General features: G+C 42.7%; 2 protein-coding genes and 1 long non-coding RNA gene across 3 annotated transcripts; 2 read left to right on the forward strand and 1 right to left on the reverse strand.

The window, feature by feature from the left end:
* Window positions 1–661: 661 nt before the first annotated feature.
* On the forward strand, window positions 662–1,879 carry LOC136354935 (uncharacterized). The gene is made up of 4 exons (XR_010738831.1): window positions 662–884; window positions 975–1,040; window positions 1,131–1,262; window positions 1,326–1,879. It is a non-coding gene; the product is annotated as an uncharacterized lncRNA (long non-coding RNA).
* Window positions 1,880–3,171: 1,292 nt separating this feature from the next.
* Window positions 3,172–8,052, reverse strand: LOC4326988 (protein transport protein SEC23 A). Its single transcript, XM_015766242.3, has 5 exons — window positions 7,398–8,052; window positions 5,344–7,164; window positions 4,210–4,326; window positions 3,756–3,827; window positions 3,172–3,582 (listed from the first exon to the last, which is right to left on the reverse strand). The coding sequence occupies exons 1-5, from the start codon at window positions 7,845–7,847 to the stop codon at window positions 3,445–3,447; spliced, it is 2,598 nt and encodes an 865-aa protein (XP_015621728.1). The 5' UTR covers window positions 7,848–8,052; the 3' UTR covers window positions 3,172–3,444.
* Window positions 8,053–9,784: 1,732 nt separating this feature from the next.
* On the forward strand, window positions 9,785–13,913 carry LOC4326989 (uncharacterized). The gene is made up of 7 exons (XM_015769863.3): window positions 9,785–9,976; window positions 10,081–10,155; window positions 10,259–10,316; window positions 12,075–12,130; window positions 13,065–13,127; window positions 13,284–13,346; window positions 13,506–13,913. The coding sequence occupies exons 1-7, from the start codon at window positions 9,890–9,892 to the stop codon at window positions 13,734–13,736; spliced, it is 633 nt and encodes a 210-aa protein (XP_015625349.1). The 5' UTR covers window positions 9,785–9,889; the 3' UTR covers window positions 13,737–13,913.
* The last annotated feature ends 5,761 nt before the right edge of the window (window positions 13,914–19,674 follow it).

The raw sequence follows: 19,674 nt of genomic DNA on the forward strand, positions 1-19,674 counted from the left end.
GTACACAGAAGAGGCCGTCGCTGCGAGAGCACCGCTAGGACTTTCGTCCTTGTGCACACGCGACCAGGCTTACTGGCTCACCATCCTGCCGATGGTGTTCGACATTTTCGTTGAGCCTCACTGCCCGCAGCGTGTGATGAGACAGTTCGGACTTAGGCAGGTGTTTCCGGGCAACGTGCAGCCGACCGTCCTCCCTGCCGACCACTCGTGAGTTCGGATTGTTCATTTCTAAATTTTTATGATAATTACTTCATCGAGCCATATAATTTACCTCTCTTCACAGGTTGACTCGACGGGGACAGCTAGCAGGCGCACTTTGGGCTCCACGTGTACAGCAGTACGTTGACGACTGGGTGTTAGCTACAGAGGAGGTGATCAACGAGCTCTTCCCACACACGGAGGAGAACTACCGTGACTACCTTCGTTGGTACCTTCCTCGCACTCGTGCGCGTGTGACCTTCACTCCAGACGCCCCAGAGCCGCACGTTGCCGCTGTCACGGACGCGTATCCCACGCACCGTGACCGAGACTACTTCGTGGCGGTACATCCAATTTGTATTACTTCTTACAATTATTTCATTTATCTTGCATAATATAGGACAACTACTGAATTTGTTATTTCCATCTTGCATAGGCTGATGTCGCACGGGATATCTGTGCCGATATCACCGCAGTCCAAGTGAGGTTGAACAGAGGTTTGCACTTGACTGACGTTGAGCAGAGGGTGACCTTCGACCGGATGCAGGAGAAGATGCGTGCGGTCATGCGCGTCTTCTCCTGTCGCAGCGCCGTGGACGTCGTACCTCCAGCTGGTCCGGTACAACCACGGCCTCGCGCGCCTACCGTCGGAGCAGGACCTCGACCTACGGCACCTATTTCGCACGGTACTGCTCAGCCCAGAGGTTTCTTAAGTTTTGTTTCTGTTTTTGTACGAAAACATCACCCCGTCGTAACTTGATGATCCATCCTCGCAGGACCTCGTTTGCCTTCGAGCGCCCCTAGCTTCGGATCAGTGCGACCTACAGCACCGGTTTCGCACGGTACAGTTCAGCCCAGATATTAGTTCATTTTTGTTTCAGCTTTTGCACGATTATGTCACCATGTTTTAACTGCACGTTTCCTCATCGCAGGACCTCGTCTGCCTTCGAGCGCGTTCGCAGGCACGACCGGCGCTTCCACGAGCTCCGCAGGGGCGTTCGCCACCTCTTCGGGCGCGTTCGCCAGCTCTTCCTCTCACGGAGCGTCGATCCCTCGCCCACACGGTACTTTACTTTTTATTAATACTGTTAAATACCTGTACGAAACTGATGGTCCTTGTCCAGCAGGATTTGCAGCCGGGATCTTCGGTACTGGGGCCTCTTCGTCTCACGCCGGTAGGACTGGTCCTACTAGCCAGTTCTACGACGACGACTTGCACGGTGCAGACCACCACGACGTACTAGGCTCCTCTCAGCTTGGAGGAGCTCCAGAGGCACACACTCAGGAGCAGCCAGAGGTCACACCTATACAGGCAGGACGGGTTGGCCGTGCCGTACCCCCGGACCGACTCACGTACTCCCACGGGCACATTAGGGCGCAGGGTAGGAGGGACAGGGGTAAGAGGCCTCGTCAGTAGTGTTCTACCTCTTCAGTCCTTATGTGACCGTTTCTTTTGGCTTACAAACTTGTAAAGCAGTACTACTTTTGCTATTACTACTGCAGTACTACTTGTGTTTGTCTCGTCTACATAGTTCTTTTCATTCATATGGTGCTAGAACAACTTATGCTCACGACAACACACTTTCGGCGCTGCACGGTAGTGTCAGATCCAGTAGCGCGCACAGTCCACAACAGCACACATGAAAAGCGGCAGCTCGAGTTATCACTATCAACTTTCGGCGCTGCCTGTTTACATAAAGTGAATCACGCCCACGCGTGATCGTCTTATCACATCTAATGAATAATGTATCTCATTGAGTTCACATATATTGCAGTGAAAACGACGCTATATAATTGACAATCTGAAGGCAACCTCTTCATATCTTCTTTCCCACTAGCACACAACACACGAAAATGGAAGCCTATTCATTGGTAATACGTAATCTAGATTTGAGATTATGTAGAACATTCTTCACTACAATTTTACATTTTGGCAGCAAACCAAATATGATCAAATGCAATTTTACCTTACCAAATATTTGGTCGTGAAGAAAAATTTGGCACTAACAATCCAAATATGCCCTAAAAATTAATAAAATATTTGTACGGTAACAAAATATTTGTACGGTAACAATCCAAATATGCCCTAAAAAATAATAAAATTGTATCTTACCAGTCTTGGAGATTTTAATCTTGTATAGTTTTCAATATAAAAAGATTTGATAACTATTGATATTTATACAAAAATATAGAGCACAGTACAAAATCGCCCTTGCGGAGGGCGGCAAGGGGGCCGCCTGCAAAATTCCATGCCCCCTCGCCGCCCATTTGCAGGCGGCCCCCCGCACAGTACAAAATCGCCCTCGCCGAGGGCGGCAAGGGGGCCGCCTGCAAAATTCCATGCCCCCCCTCGCCGCCCATTTGCAGGCGGCCCCCCGCACAGTACAAAATCGCCCTCGCGGAGGGCGGCAAGGGGGCCGCCTGCAAATTTCGTTGACGGCCGTCGCCCGAGAGCGAACGGCCGTCTGCCACGTCATTTTCGCTGCCCTCTGGGAGGGCGATTTTTAAAAATCGCCTTCCCAGAGGGCGGTAGGCGACTACTTCCGTCAATTTTCAAAATAGAAAATTATTTTTGTAAAACTTTTAATAAAAAAAATTAAAAATAAAAAAAATTCAAATAAATCTGTACCTATTTGGCTATTTGTGCGCCGACACTTTGCCTGCATAATATTCATTGCCATCCAGGCGTACCACTCCACAAAACAACACTTTCCAACTTTCTGAACAGCAAAATCAAAGGTGTTATTTTCTTTTCAAATTGCTTGCTGTGACTACAGATTTGCATAGATGTTCTTATTTGCAGTCAAACAAACTTTTTGCAGTGTAAATAATGGGGAGATAAACACTTTGGATATGGTTGTAATCTTCAGTCCTCGATTTAATTAGGGTGAACAAAGTCTGACACTGCCCTGAACAAACAAATGGAATCCAAAAAATAGTTAGGCCAGATATATCATATAAACATCCAATTAATGAACTATCCAACAGGAGGAGACCATTTTATTGTGTAAATTTGGCGCCTGCAAGACAAGTGACAATTTAAACTGTATGCTATGGCGTCAGAAGAAAGAATCGGGCAAAATCATACAACTCCCACCACTCCAAACAAAATGTGTTTGGCATTGGCATGTGTCCCGCAATGCACAATGTTACTTCACAAAACTTTCAGCTATCGTTTCGCAACTCTATCAGAAACCAAGCCTTGGGTTCTTCAGCTATCCACCTTTAGGGATCCGATTGTTGGTATTAGCTTGGTTCAGGTGGAACCAATTTGAGGCTGCGCATCCACTCGCAGAAACTATGGTCATCAAAGTGGATGAAGCTGCTCTTCAACCTAGACCTTTGTTCAGGAGTAAGTGTCCGTAACTGAGGAAATCTTGACTCCTGAAACATATTAAGAAGAGCATCTATTAACAAATCACAGCTGTATAGAGAGCTCGCTGCAGTTTACTTTATAAGGGGCCACATTAGTAGCTGTAGTAACACTGATTATCACCCAACAACGATGACTTTTGGTGAAACAAAACATATCTGCTGAGGTTCGGAGAAAATATTACCTGCTCATAAGTAGGGTCCTTGTGAGCTGGGATAAGGCGTGAGACAAAATATCTAGCCTGAGAGCTCCCTTCCTATAACAAAATCAAGAAAGTGCGGTCAATTAGAAAAGCAAAGCATATAGTGCCGCTTAAATGGTACTACATGCTAGTAATGTAGTTAATGAAATTGGATGTCATGTGACAGACTAAATTGTTTGAAAGAACTGAACACTCTGTATGAGGGATGCAAAGTTCTTATGCCACAATAATCTTATGGAAAGATATATTATAGACTACAAAGCAAATTATATGTATAAATTGGGCTTCATAAATGCGATAATGTTAGTGACCTGTTTTTCTACGAACGGACATGGCCTATATTAGACAGGAAAAAAATGTTGAGCAGAAGAGTTCATACTACAAGGGAAGGCGGTTAGAAACCAGAACAATAGTTCAGTGAGAACAAAAAACTGACTTTGAATGAAAGTATCCTGGGAGCCGGAAAACGGAGCTCGCTGAGTTCTTCAGCCAGTGTACGGCATGCTGCTAAAGCTGCAGCACTTTGTCCTTCTTGGGCTGCTAGTTCAGCACCCTGAAAATATACAACAAAGTACATTGAGAATTATTCTTATAGAAATGAAAAAAGAATATCCCAGCAAATTATGTGATGTGTATAAAAGCAACATCCAGAAAGCAAAAAAAAGAAAACAATATCTTCCACAAGTTAAAATGTCAATTTGCCATAGTATATCAACATCATTTACTCATATCATATTTCTAGCCAAAAGTTGTTTTCTGCTGTATTTGTACATACCAGTGATGGTAATTCAATGATTATAATGCATTCACCTTTCCTATTATTATATTTTATATATTATCTATTGCAAAGTATTTAGTATTTACTCCCACCAGTCACGAAAACATGTCGTTTTGCGCATATCTCTAGCCAAAGTTTGAACATTTGAGGATCAATATTTGTATTCAATACGTGAAATCATATGTATAGATTCGCCAGGCTTCAGGGTATCATAAATATATAACAAGATAAATTAGTAGTCAAAGTTGCGTTTTGGAGACCATATATAAAACGCATGCTTTCATAACCACGTAGAGCATTATATAATACTAGGAGCAAATGAGTTTTGTCTGCATTAGAAAAGCAGAGAATGCACAAGCAACAGGTATATTTTCTTCTACAAAACCACAAATTACATTAATATGCAGTAACACGGACATTTACTTGCTTAGGTCATCTTGAAAGTTCAAGTATAGCAGTGAAGAGCAAATCCATGTTCATAGCTATATTGTAAACTATGCAAAAAGTATCATTCAACACTAGTGAAAAAAAAATCCTATTATCAAGAAAGATGGCCATCCAGGCCCTGTTAGTGACTAAAATAAAGTGGCTTACTCCCCTAATAATTGTCTAAATGTGAACAAGATGTCAAGTCTACTCTCAGCTACAACTCCAAGAATTTTTGGAGCTGGAGATAAACGCCCCAAAAAAAAATTGGAGCTGTATAAAACAGAGGCATAGAAGTGTTGGAATAACTAAATAACTTATTACAAAACGAGGTAAGGTCAAGGAGAAGGATATGATGTAACTTACCAACCATATGAAAATATCAGTTCCATGGTCCAATACCACCGCAGCATTAGATTGCATGGCAAGATCATATGCTGGCAGCTCCTCAAAGGTACCACCTTCGCGGTGCATTATACAACGAGGTGCTAACATACGGAACGAGAGGTCAAATGAGGCATTCAAGAACAAATTCCTAAGGACAGATCGCTCATCTTCATGTCCTACTATGCTACCTAAGAGTGGTCCCCTTCTCAAATGAAACAAACACCCAGGTAGTGATGCCAGCTCTTTTGGAAACCGGTAAAGCTTTGATTTTGGAACTTGAGTACCAAATTTGAGAGCTAAGTCCTTAACTCTTTCATCGATTGTGAGCCTCATGTCAATAGCATCTGAGGCAGTTCTGGCACGCAAGACAGTTCTCTTGCCAATGATGACCGAAGCAACATCATCCTGCACACTTGCCAGATATGCAGATAAACCATCAACAGTTTGCAGCCTCATAGTGATTACTCTGGTTATTTCTGTTTGATACATATTAGAGTAATGGACAGCAAACTGGAAGTAAACAAAATCATTCTTGATATCACCCTTTGACTCCATAGACACGGAAAAACTCTGTGTTTCCTCGACACTATGCATCTGGATACAAAATGAGGTATCGTGCTTGAATGTTTCATGGGAATCAGGAGATGCTTCTTCACCAGGGCCAATGACTTGAGTAACAAGCATGTCATCAGAACATCTAATCTCAAATAAGCCATGGGAACCAGCTGCTCTAGTTGACGCTCTTTGCAGGTTGACCCCAAAGGCCTCTCCAAAATCATCATGAAGTAAAAGAACACCTCCAGAACACTTTGCTAGTGGCTGCAATACAGGAACCCTCACAGGACATGTTCCAGCACAAAGGATATCAACAACAGTACTGTGCCTCTGCGCTTCATGACCAAGACGCTCCATCCACTTCATAGCTGTCTTCTCGAGGTAGGCATAATTTGGGTGTTGAACAGAATGAGGCACTGATCCTGGACCAAATGTGCTAGGGCCACCCGCACAAACCAAGATCCTGTAGTTGCCTCCAGATCTCTTGATTATTCCACGGGACACCTCCGCTGCTGGCCCTTGGATAATACCAAGGGCAACCTCTACCGCTGCACCAATGCATCGGTCCCTTGACACTTCCGGTAAACTCAATTGGTAGGGTCTCAAAGATGAGAATATTGTGTGTGCAACAGGCAGTGAAGCATGTACAGGAGACAGGTATATACCTGTTCCATAGATTATAGCCTTCAAAGACTCATGGGTAGGCGACTTGTTTCCAGGTAGCACATCCGCTGACACCGCTGCCCCCTCTGAAAAATCATACACTGAGACAGTGCGCCCATAGGAAATGATCCCAATTCTAGCTGTAGGAGGGAGTGTATCCACAAAAGCATGCAATGAACCTTGCAGATGCTGTAGATGTGCCTCATCAAGGCACTCATCTATGAGGATAAAAATGGGTCCAGACACCCTTGTGTCAGGCACCGGGACAAAGCTTGGCCTCCTATTCCCTGATTGCACATAATCGATGGCCGATGACGCAAGCTCAGGCCACTGGAGCAGATCATGCTTGCTGGAGACAACGAATTCCCCTTCGCTGCCATTCATCTTCTTGCAAATCACGCACTGCCATTGCCCAGAGCCAATCAACACGTCACAGTAAAGATTAACATAAGCCCCACAGTTCAGACATCGCCGAGGATCACGCTCCACAGTCTCTGGCCCTGGCGCCACTTCCCTCCCAGGAGACACTAGAGCTCCGAACCCTAAGCTAGGAGCATTCAGCAGTTTCTTCTGCTTCAGCACCTACAAAGTAGAAATTGCCAATTACAGAAGGAACATATTTTCTCTAAGAAACAAGCAGCAGAAACTGCACATCCCTACGCAATGAACACTATATGCGACTTAAAATCCCACGTAATTTGGATATGCTAGTGTAATTGTGTGAGAACCAAAATGATATAGCGTGGTTATGTGCGGGTTGAGCTCTACGAGATGGACAGGCGTTAGTGCAGAGCAAGGCGTTGAGCGACGCGTACCTTGTGTGCGGAGAAGAGGACGTAGGGGGACTCCTCGGGGGGCGGAGGCGGAGGAGGCGGCGGGGCGGCGGCGGAGGACGGGAGGTGGGAGGTGGGCGTGGCGACGCCGTTGAGGAAGTGCGGGCCGGAGGAGGTCGGGAGCGAGACGGCGGCGGAGGAGGACGAGGAGGAGTAGCCCCCGCCGCGGGACGCGAAGGGCACGGGCTGCGGCGACGCCGGGGTGGCGCGGAAGGGCACCGCGGCGGGGCGCAGCGGGGAGGAGAAGACCGGCGGGCCCGGCGGCGTGCTGAACTGCGCCTGCGCCGCGGCGGAGCCCGTGCCCGGGCTGGGGCTGCCCCGCGACGAGAATCCGCTCGTCGGCGGCGGCGGCGGGGTGAAGACCGCCGGGAACTGGGGAGACGGGTGCGCCGGCTGCGGCTGCGGCTGCGGCGGCGTCGACGTCTCCTCCATGCCGGCCTTATTGGGTGGCGCAGGCGGAGGCGGCCGCCGAGCGCGGCGCGGTGCGCAGATCTAACCTAAATTGGGAATTCCCCGGAATGCGAGGGCGCGCGCGGATTTGGGGATCTGGAGAAGGAAGAGGAGGAGAAGGAGATCGCCCCCAGATTCGCAGCTAGTCGATGATGGGGGCGGCGTCGCGGCGGGGTGAGGGAAAATTACAGCTCAGTGAGCACGGAATTTCTTTTTAGTTTTTTCTTTTTTCCCTTTTTTTTTTCTCGTCGATGTCATCGCGGCTTCATCTCGGGCTCCGATTGGTTGAGGCGTGTGCTCGCTTTGGAGTGGATCGTGGTGACTAGGATTGGGTTCGTACATTTGTTGAAGAACCGTGGGTCAACCCGGGTCAACGTTGATCTTATTTTGTGTTATATACTTGCACAATGTTTATATAATCCCACCGTTTAAAATTATATAATGAATTCTACACTTTCTATTCCAGTATGATTGAGATATAAGTTTTGTGTAGTGAAAGTACATTTATGTTGCATCGAACGATCCGTGTTATCACTTCGTTTACTCACGCATTGCATGGTCACTTTGTTTGCCCACGGCTTCACGGCATATGCGCATATCATCTAGTGTCATTCCATCGCATCACACTGCTACCATGTTTTCCTCGCCTTATAAATACCACAATCGTGACGTGCCATCCGCATCATCTTGCTTTTGATCAATCTCGATAAATTGATCTGCAAGTAATAGTTGGTCATCTTGCTCGGTGCATCCACCTCTTTTAAAATTTGAGCAAGATGCACAACTTTTTGGTCATATACTCCATGTCTCCATCTCTTCCAATCATCTCTTAGTTGAACTTGTTATCACCATCTCTTCTTATCATCTCTCTAATCCATGGCTACATAGATTTGACATAAACTTTGAGCCACCTAATTAGGACCTGAACGATCCCATTAATTGAAATAATATTGGCACATGAACTCGACTTCTACTTGGTGTGGTACGATGAAGGTGTTGCTTGATTGCAAATAATCCGATTGGTTCTAGTCGATTTGAATAATACTGACTTGTTTTTTTTCCAATATAGAGATGAACAAGGAGAAGAGAGTGAAGATAAGGAGGAACTTTTAATTCTCCGAAGTGTAGGGTAAGTGAACATTCAAATGAATGTTATGCACTCCCATATTTAGAAAATTTAGACTAGACATGTTTCACGTTGATGGTAGAAGTGCTCTTCTCTGTGTGACTGGGAATGCGTAGCCAAATCCGCACAGGGGCGGAGGCAAAGGCCTCCAGACAACAATAGTTGCAGCGGACAATCCCTCTAGATGACGGCACGACGGGCACGACAGAATGGCAGCCGCCTTGACGGGATGTTGATGGCGACGGTGCTCTTCTCTGTGTGATTGCGGGGAAATAGAGATGGGAGAAGAGGGGTGTCCAATGGTGTGGACCCATCGTTAGCAATCAGGGAGCCAATTTAGGGCTTGTTTGGGGGAGTTTAAGGTTCTAAGAAGCAGCTGGTTGGTAGCCCGCTTCTAAAAATTTAGAAAAGCTAGGCTTCCTAGCTTCTGGCTTCTCGTTCATATTTTAGATTCTATAACTACAGCTTCTCAAAATTTAGATCAAAAGATGGACTGTTCAGGGGAGCTTCTGATTCTGGGAGAAACTGTAGCACCTAGAAGCTCCCCAAACATACCCTTAGTCAGCTTATTTTTCTATTTGGATGAAGAGTTTGTTAAAGCTTTTTTTTTCTTTTTATGTTGGTGAAGTTTTAAGTTTAAGAGTCAAGTAGGAAAACTATATTGAACGTGCTCTTAAATGGTTTCTCAGAATGTAGAGATCTCCAAACGTTCCTGGGTACTGTAGGAATGCATAGATGACGAGATCCAACGGCCGAGAAGTCGAGAAAACCGCTGGAGAGACGTCACCGCAACGAGTCTCTCATTTGGTTTGTGGGGGAATCAGTCGCCAAAGGCAGCTTCAGGCAGCGAACGAGGAGTTTTGCGGCAGCGGCGGCTCGTGGACGCGGCGGCGGAGTAATGGCCGGGGAGGAGACGGCGTCGGGCTCCAAGCCGCCGGCGGCAGCGACGACCATCCGCCTCGTCAACTTCATCTCCGAGGACCAGGTAAGCCCCGCCACCGCGCGCCCACTCGCCGAGTCTGGCATCAGAAACCCTAGAGAAACCCGCTGAAATCTGGAGTTTCTCGTGGTGGGGGAATTTCTTGGCAGCTTGACGAGGCGAAGCGGACGAGAGGGGAGCGGGCGGACGACGGCACCGCCCAGCGCGACAAGCCGCTCTTCCAGGTAGGTCGGTCACCCGCCCCGCCCCTGCTAACCCCCCCCCCCCCCCCCCCCCGCCCTGTTCTCCTTCCTCCTCCTCAAAGCCGTCCTCTGTCGCGCTGCGCAGATCCTGCAGGAGAACAAGGAGAAGAAGGATGCCGAGTTCAACGAGCGGTTCAAGCACAGTGAGTTCCCCTCCCGCTCTTATGTTCGTAAATTTGCAAAACGGAAACAGTGAGGCTAATGTTTGGATAATTCAATGAGTAGAAGAACAACATTTCTTTCATGAGAGCTGGAAGCAGAGCTATGTTAAATTTTTATTGTGAATAGTTCAATTTCTATAGCAATTGGGAAAAATCCCATGTTCCTGAGTCCTGACAGGGCCTAACTGAGCACCAATCCCCCCAAATTATAGCACATTGCTGCATTTAAAGTTTTAAACTATTTTCTTTACCTTTTCTATAATGAAAAGCAGCCTGTTCTTGTCCATGAAACTGAGAACATAAAATCAAGGCAAATTTTGCTACAAGACATCTCAACTTCGTTGTTTTTGTTGTAGGACACTGCATGAACTTACTTTTGGGGGAAAACACTCTCTAAACGTGGTTATTTGCTGCTGGACACCGCACGCTTTAAAATATTAATTTCCGGTTGAATAGGAGAGATAAAGAGCGTGAAAGGTCAAATATACCCCTTGCCCCACTTGTCATATTCTTCCTCTTCCTCTTTATTTCCCCTTTCTAATGTCACGGCTGCGGCTGCTCGGCTTCCAGATGCCGCCTGTGCCCCACCGCATTGGCCTCTGCATTCACCTCACTATCACCGGGACCCACCTAGCTCCTCCTATCGATTTGTTCTTCCTCACGGAAGAAGCGAACCAATTGCCATCATCCATAAACCTTCCAACACCTGTAGCTGACTACTCTCCCCTCCTTTACATTTTTTTTTCTTGGTGAATCGATCCAAGCAACAACAGCAGCAGCAATCGGTCCTCCATCCAATAAGTAGCCACTAGCAGCAACAGCACTTCCCATCAATCTCTCCCCTCTCTGTGCTAATCCACGAGCAATGAACATCACGGAGTCAAATCTCTCCTCTCCAATTTCTTCCTTTTTCCATTGAGCCAAATTGCAACACTCAAAACACCAAATCGTGCAGCAGCAAGCCACACACAAGCACTAGCAGCAGCAGCAGCTGCTGCTCCCCATTGGCGTGCCACCGCCGTAGAGTGCTCAGGCACCACTGGCGGCTGCTTAGCTGTGGCGTCTGGACGCAGCACACCTAACAGGAGGTCTCGCCCGACGACCACGGCCGCCACCGGTTGGGACTCTCTCGCCCCGCGCCTGCCATCTTGAGCCGTGGGCGCATCACCTGTGAGACGCCATGGAGGGAGATAGAGGAAGAGATAAGGAAGAAGAGAGGAAGAGGAAAAGAAAGGAGGGGCAATTTGGTCACTTCGTGTAGAATTTTGGCCCCCCTATCGACTCATCAGCACGAATACACTATTTTAATGGCCACGGTGTCCGCCGGCAAATAACCAAGTTTAGATAGTGTTTTCCCCCAAAAGTGAGTTTGTGCGGTGTCCTACAGCTAAAACCATAAAGTCGCGATGTCCCGTAGCAAAATTTGCCAATCCTTAAACCTCCCAGCTAGAGGTCCACCCTGTCTCCAATTTAGTTATGCTGAACATATTCTGCTTTTTCCTATACACTTTAGTTAAAATACCCATCGTTTTACATAAGCTCTAAAAACGAGGGTGCTCACTAGGTATTGGGTTTTCTAGCTTACAAGAACAGTGTATCCTTCATTTCTATTGCTGTCTATTTTATTCCTTGACATTTGGTTTGTGAGTGAATATGTAAGCAAAAGAAGCAGGGTACTGGGGTTTGCATTTGACCATGTTTTGTCTTGTGTCCTGATATTCTTGTTTTTATTCAATTCAGGACCTCCAAAAGCCTTGGATGAAGATGAGATGGAGTTTCTTGACAAACTTGCATCAGTGAGCATTTTGATACATACTAACATTGAATTTCCCTGTCCAGGCTAAATTTCGAATCTTGTCTGTCTTCATAGCTACCATATTTAGCAAAACATGCTTCTATTTGCTTTATCCCCATCACATATATCTGCACTGGTCTTGAAGTTTCTATCCCTTGCGTCCTTGGTGTTCCATTGCAAACCATTCATAATGAAACTTTGTGGAGTGGGTTGAGACTTGAGAGTGGTCTATTTATGACGTGATAGCCTTAGATTATATACTAGTTTATTCACAAGATATCAACAATTGATATGCATGCTATTATGTTTGCAAATCAGCAAACATTATAAGAAACAGGAACCTAATTATTTATCTTGCTAAAAAAAATGTACTTTGGTTGAAAGTTGTATAAGAGAAACATATGCCTCTGTTTTCTATATACTAGTAAGTTTCCTGTGCTTTGCAACGGAATCTGGGTAAAGGACGTGCCATTCAGTTTTTTATATCCTTTTTTTTTTTTTTGCGGTGAAACGAGTTTTTTGGTCCACCTTTTTTTTTGCGGAACGATTTTCTCTTCACATAATAGAAGGAACAAAACTTTGCTCGGGATGGGAGGAGTGAGCGGACGGGTGGATGGAACTCCCCCTTCATGTAGTAGAGATTTATATTAGATTGAATTATTATTCAAGATGATTGTTCTTGATTCATGACAACAACTATCCATTGGGTTGGCAATTATCATACTCAAATTTAAATGGTACAAAGTTGATCTGAAGTCAAATGCTTCGATAGCTTGATTGTATTTGTAATCTCCAAGTTAATTCACAGTCTTTGTTATTTGAATACATGAGAAATTATGGAGTGCAAACATATGTGCTTTTAGGTATATTGAATGTATCTATAGCCCATGCTTTTGCAACATCTTAAATCCTCCTTTTATGCCACCTTTGTGCAGTCAAGGAAGGAATATGAGCAGCAGGTGGCTAATGAAGAAGCTGAACAACTCCGCAGTTTCCAAGTGAGTGTTTTACCAACAAACTGTATGTTCGTGCTGTTTTCACCACTGTCCAATGTTTGTATGTTCCAATTAGAATTGTGAAGAAGTATGGGTTCCCTTAGATTATCTACCAAATGCAAGTTGCACGACAGGCCTAATCGATGCTTGTTCTTTCAGGAGGCGGTCGCGGCCCGGTCTAATATTATACATGAAGAGGCTCCTACAGTCTCGAGACCAGAGGTATGTTATAAATACAAAGGCGATCTAGGACTAATACTTTAATTTGATTGTTTCAAGATGAGAATAACAAAAATATGTCATATACATATTACAATCCATACTTCTTCCTGGGCCAGTTGTTGCAGTCCTAATCAATTATCAAACGTTCAAACTTTTTAGGAGAGCAAGCCTAAGGCAAAAAGGAGCCAACCTGCACTCCTGAAAAATGTAATAATTTCGGTGAAACCACAAGCGAAGAAAGCAAAGTTAGATGGGGAAGATAAGCCTCCTGCGAAGGAGCTTCCTTCAAATGGGCACAGTGCAGATCACAAGCCCCCAGATGCCACCAAGGGCGTGCTTGGTTCTCTGGTGCAGTATGATGATGATGAAAGCAGTGATGGGGACGTATGACAACTGTAACAGAGCAACAGTCTGAGGTTTTGCTGGCTGGTGTCTGGCAAAAATATGTTTTTTCCTGTTTTCCCTGTGCATTAATATCCATGATTTTCTTGTAGCGTGTGAATTTATTGTCAGCGGTGATGATAATTTGATAACGAAAACAATACTAATGCACGAATACACTTATAACCCTGGTGTTTTTTTTCCCAGTTCTACCTGGGTTGCACATAGTTGGGGACATTTTTCAGCTGCGAAAAAGTTCATTTCATCTACGTAACCTTGGTTCTCTAATTTCACCTTGAACTGTCATTCTGTCATACCTGAACCAATACTGTACTGTAGTTAGTAGTGTGACTGGTGGACTCTGTTCTTGTGTGGTCGATTTGCGGTCACACTAACATGTGGGATTTAGAAATGCTAGGCCTGGTGGCGCGGATGTGCAATTGTGCAGTATTGTTCACTTAGATGTGCTAGGCCTGGTAAGGCTCCACGTACCCTTGGCCTACATGTGCATTACTGCAGATGATCTTGATTATGATGATACTGTCTATTATTGGTATGAACTACTGAGATCATATGGTGGTGTTTGAATCTCCTGAAGATGAAGATAAAGATGAAAATTAAGTGTTTCACATAAAACGAGGTGGTAATGACGTGTGATTAATTAAGTTTTAATTATTACAAACTTGAAAAATGGATTAATATGATATTTTAGAATAACTTATATATAGAAAGTTTTCACACGAAATGCACCGTTTAGCAGTTTGAAAAGCGTGCCGTTTTAATTCAAAAGTTTACCCTCAAATTTTAGAGGAAACGAACAGGTTAACTGCAACATTCTCTTGTGCTACTGTAATATGCAGCTTTGTGTCTATCTTTTAAGTCGTTCCATAAAATGTAATACTCCATCCCTCCTAAACTATAAGGGATTTTGGTTGACTACTAGGAAATATCTCATCTAATCAAAATCCCTTATTTTGAGATAGAGGGATTATTGTAGTCAAACTAAGGATAAATAAGATGTGTGTCTTCAACTGAAGTGGTGTTACAATTGCTCCCACATGTATTTAAACGCACTAGTATCATAATTTGCAACTTAAATTAAAATAAAATCAGTCAACGAAACGCCGCCGGGGATATTTAAAAACAGTTGCACAAAATGTGATTACTGAAATATTTGCAATCAATGTTACTGAAATATTTGCAGCTTAGCATCACACACAAAAGTCATGACGAAAACGAGCATCGAATCAGCATAAGCTCCAGCTCCACGTCCACGCAAACGTCGCCGCCGTCGTCGTCGTTCGACCGCCGTCCCCGCCGCTGGATTCCGGCCGGAGTAGGCGGTGCGTCACCGGACCGTCGTGGTGTCATCTCGGCGGCGAGCAGCGCGGCCATGCGGCGGCGGGCGCTCTCCGACCTCTCCACGGCCGGCCGCCGGAAGCTGGCGGTGCCGGCGCCGGCGCCGGAGAAGAAGACGGCGGAGGATCTGGAGAGGATGAGGTACACCAGCGCTTGCACCACCACAAACGCCGCGAACTTGGCCAGCGTCTCGTTGTTGCCTGACAATGCCAGCAAGTCGAAATGATCCATTTTAGGGCCTACGGAATGCTAATTAAGCTTGTTTGTCTCGTTAATTGATGGGGATCTATCTACTCCAGTTGGTTTTATCTGAAGTGGTTACTGATTAGTGTTGTAAGCTAGGACTCTGTCTATATATAAGGTGCTGTGCTTGTTGAGCTTTAGTCTGACTTTGTCGAGAGAATAAGAAATGATGCGTGATGCAGATAGCCGATGCGTACATTCAGTGCATCAAAGAATGTATTGGTAGAAATGGTCTTCTGCAGAAGAAGAAAAACTCAGCTAATCATTTACTATTATTACCGTTTTATAAAAAGGTCAACTCTTGAACTCCACGTCGGCGAAACTATAGTTAGGCAGACAGTAGGAGATAGTAAGAAATGTGGTCTAAAAAAAAGTTGGAAGCAAGCAGTCCTAGTACTACAAAGTAGCACGAGAGTGCAGTAAATACCTTCCAACTTTTAATAGATAATGCCATTGATTTTTATATAATATTTAACTATTCATCATTCGTTTTATTCAGAATATCACAAATATTATTTATTTTATTGTAAATTATAAGTATAGGTTAACATATTTACACTAGTTTTCTGAATAAGACAACTGGTACGGTTAAATATTATTTTAATAGAAGTAGTTAACTGTGACATATATCTATTAAACGGAGGTATAGTATAAAAGTATAAAGTATAGCTAGCTGTACGTGTATATATACCTATACGCGGAAGGGGACAGGATGAGGTCGAAGAACAAGAGAAGTTAATTAATTAGCTATAGGCATCAAGAACAAGTCGGTCGTCTGCCTCCAAAGGGTGTCGCGGATCGACGAAGATATAGAGGCTGTTTGGATGGATTACTCGCTTTACCAAACTTCTATATCACAAATGTGGTATGCCATAGTTTTTTTGGCAAAAAAAAAAAAAGAGAGCCACGGCAAATTTTTGTTAACAAGTGAGTGTATGACATGTGGGCCAGAGAGTAGAAAAGTGTGGCATGCTAAATCTTTGGCTTCAACCAAACATTTACACCAAAAAATCAAACTATAATGTGGCAATGTTTGGGAAGCAACCAAACAGACCCATACTCCATATAATAATGTTGAGAAATGCGGCGTATTTATGGCCTGGCCGCCTGGTCGATCGGATGAGAGACGACGGCCGGTCACTGGTCAGAAACCGCCGACCTGCAGTTAGCGGTATACACAAATATTGGACAAACTAATTTACCTTTTTTTTTTCTCTGTTCATGACGCACACGGTTCAAAGGATAGCGGCATAGATATACTGGTTGGGAACAATTTAAGTTCAATCTTAATTTTTTTATTATTTTTCTAATGATATAGACTGTATATTCTCTTCTCTGGCAATTTATTGTGTAGAGATACTTATTTGTATATAGTTGAGAAAAATGAAAAGAAATGAGTGACGCTTTTAAATAAAACAGGAGGAAAAATAACCCAAGAGTCACATTTGTACGATATGATCATGGTCTCATGGGTGGACCTGGCCTAGATAGAAAGTCCACTATAAAATACATTTTTTTACCATATAAATTCAAGGTTATCCTAAAATACAATGGGTTGGCCCGGGCCTTGTGCCAAGGCTAGATCTGCCCGGCCCCTTGATATAATATATGTAGAGCAGGCTTACTTGTTTCATGGATATCATCAGAATTTGATATCAAGATTTATATACTATGAACTAGCTGGGTGGCCCGCGCGCATATAAACAAAATCATATATTTTTCAGTATGATTTTACTTAAAATTTATTAAATAGCTATCTCGTAAGAACAAACCTTATCATTCTCGTATTTCTAATTATATAGTTTTTAAAAGTCACACCAGCTGCTACTCCTTACTTCTGTCATATCCTTCTTTATTTGTTTACTCGATCTACCACTATTTCTATTCATTCTCTTTGAAACCTTTAAAAATTGGATCTTATAGTTTTTAGAGTGTAATGTCTCGTTAGGTTTCGTTTTTATAATTTCTAGAAGTCACGTCAAACGCTGTCATTATACTCCTATATGGCCACTCTTTATTATCATTGGGATTTTAAAAATCAAACATAATTATCGTCCGGGTTTATTTTTTACTTTCTATAAGTACCGCTGCCTCACTTCTTTATTGTCATTGATATTTTAAAATCGAACATAATTATCATTGTGTTTTTTTTACTTTTTAGAAGTTTTGAACCTTTAAATATTGGACCTTATAGTTTTTAGAGTTTATTGTCTTGTTGGCTTTCATTTTTAATAATTTTTAGAAGTCTCGTCAAACAATACCACTATACTCCTCAACGGCCTATCCGCCACCTACTCTTTATTGTCATTGGGATCTTAAAAATCGAACATAACTATCGTTGGAATTCTTTTTTTTCCAGAAGTCCCGCCAACCGTTGGTGGCTATGCAACTATACTCCTATACACCCCGCCCGCTGCTTCTCCTTTTTTTTGTCATTGAGATTTTAAAAATCAAATATGGTTATCAATGGGGTTTATTTTTTTACTTTCTAGAAGTCTCGGCAACCGCCTTGCCCTTTTGCTTCACGGTTTGGCTGTCGTCCCTCCTTTTAATCGTCATTAGGATTTTATTTAGTGTTTTATTAACAATTTTTATATGTCGTATCAACCACCACCACTCTACTCCTTTATAGGCCTGTTACTTAATTTATATCATCATGTGTTTTAGATGATCTTTTCTTTCAATAGTCTTTATTTTTTATCACCAATTTTAGTTATTTATAAATTTTATTCCTAATTGAAATATTTCTTTTTCTAATTTCAGAATTGTTTTTCCAAATTTAATTAATACCGTATAGTGTTCTTTTAATTTTTCTATTTTTATTATTGAAATTCAGTTGTTTCAAAATTGTATTCTACTTGAACTCTCTTTTAGTTTATTTAATTATTTATTTTTTATTCTAAATTTTAATTAATCTCGTATTAGGTTCTTATATGAATTTTTCTTTCAATATTGCTTATTTTTAATTCCGAATTTCAGTTAATTTTAAATTGTATTCCTACTTGAAGTTTTCTTTTCTTTTTGCTAATTTCGTATTTTATTTTTTTATTCCAAATATTAATTAATCTCGTATTGGGTTCTTATATAGATTCTTCTCTCAATATTTTTTATTTTTAATTCCGAACTTCAGTTATTTTTAAATTGTATTCCTACTTGGACTTTCCTTTTCGTTTTCTAATTTTGGATTTCATTTTATTTTTATTCTGAATTTTAATTAATCTAGTATTGTTTTCTTATATGGACTATTCTTTCTATATTGCTTATTTTTAATTCCAAATTTCAGCTATTTTTAAATTGTATTTCTACTTGGACTCTCCTTTTTCTTTTTCTCCGATTAATATGGGAATTTTTAGCCCCCACAGCGAACGTGGTGCCTCCTTTCAAAGCTGTTTTAATAATATAATATATACGTCAAAATCAATAGTGACCAATAATATTGGTCAATCTCCATGTTAATTAAGTACACAATAATGTAAAATAGGGGTTTTCTCACGCAATTTTGGGTAAATAAGTTGGATTGTTATACAATTCATACATCATGTTTTCATATATACAAATAGCGTACAGAACCCGATGCCGGTTGACAGCATCTCATATGTGCCAAATTTAAATACTTAGTGATACTGATAACCCAGGTTATTGGTGCCGGTTCTACATCTGACACATATAAGGAGGGAAAATTTAAACCATGCCACACAAATTTTATAAAATTTGTGATATGCCACTCTGATCCACATGTCATTGACTCATATGGGTCCTACATATTATTGAGATACATATGGCATATCTCAAATTTTACAAAATTAAAGTAGCATGGTTCCAACAAACCAAGGATATATGTGTGTCGATTATATGTAAGAACCAGCAGATATAATACCCACTAAGGCTGCTTCGCCGACATCTCATATGTGTCCGTGTCTGTGAATAACCGATACATATGAGTAATATAATCGTAGTGATGTGCACATCCAGAAGCTTAAAAAAAAAATAACAGCACATCCAGAAGCTAAATTACCATCCATCTTCACATCCACACCCTCATAATCACGGGTATAATCACATTCACATTTGTAAAAAAGAAAAAAAAATCTAAATTAACATTCACATTCCACCTCCACCTTCTGCTCCTTGATAGGGTAGTAGTTTCATTAATTAGTGGCCCCCTTCTCTATCAATATAATCGAGGCAAAGTTTTTGCAGTTTTTTTAAAGAAAACATTAATTAGTGGTGAAGAACGTGTACTACTCAAGGCTATATATAAAGCGCTGTTCTTGTCGACATAGAGAATAAGAAATGGTCTGTGATGTAGATAGATAGCCAGATACGTATATTCAGTAGATTATGA

Source organism: Oryza sativa, chromosome 1 (assembly GCF_034140825.1).
Source record: "Oryza sativa Japonica Group chromosome 1, ASM3414082v1".
In the NCBI taxonomy this organism is placed as follows: Eukaryota; Viridiplantae; Streptophyta; class Magnoliopsida; order Poales; family Poaceae; genus Oryza; species Oryza sativa.

Bases quoted from the DNA above. Each gene is read 5' to 3' on its own strand.
- LOC4326988 (XM_015766242.3), bottom strand. From the start codon at position 7,847: ATGGAGGAGACGTCGACGCCGCCGCAGCCGCAGCCGCAGCCGGCGCAC. The intron at 7,165-7,397 runs GTACGCGTCGCT...TCTACTTTGTAG, and splicing joins TCCTCTTCTCCGCACACAAG to GTGCTGAAGCAGAAGAAACT. The intron at 4,327-5,343 runs GTAAGTTACATC...GTATATTTTCAG, and splicing joins CTGATATTTTCATATGGTTG to GGTGCTGAACTAGCAGCCCA.
- LOC4326989 (XM_015769863.3), top strand. From the start codon at position 9,890: ATGGCCGGGGAGGAGACGGCGTCGGGCTCCAAGCCGCCGGCGGCAGCG. The intron at 9,977-10,080 runs GTAAGCCCCGCC...ATTTCTTGGCAG, and splicing joins ACTTCATCTCCGAGGACCAG to CTTGACGAGGCGAAGCGGAC. The intron at 12,131-13,064 runs GTGAGCATTTTG...ACCTTTGTGCAG, and splicing joins TTCTTGACAAACTTGCATCA to TCAAGGAAGGAATATGAGCA.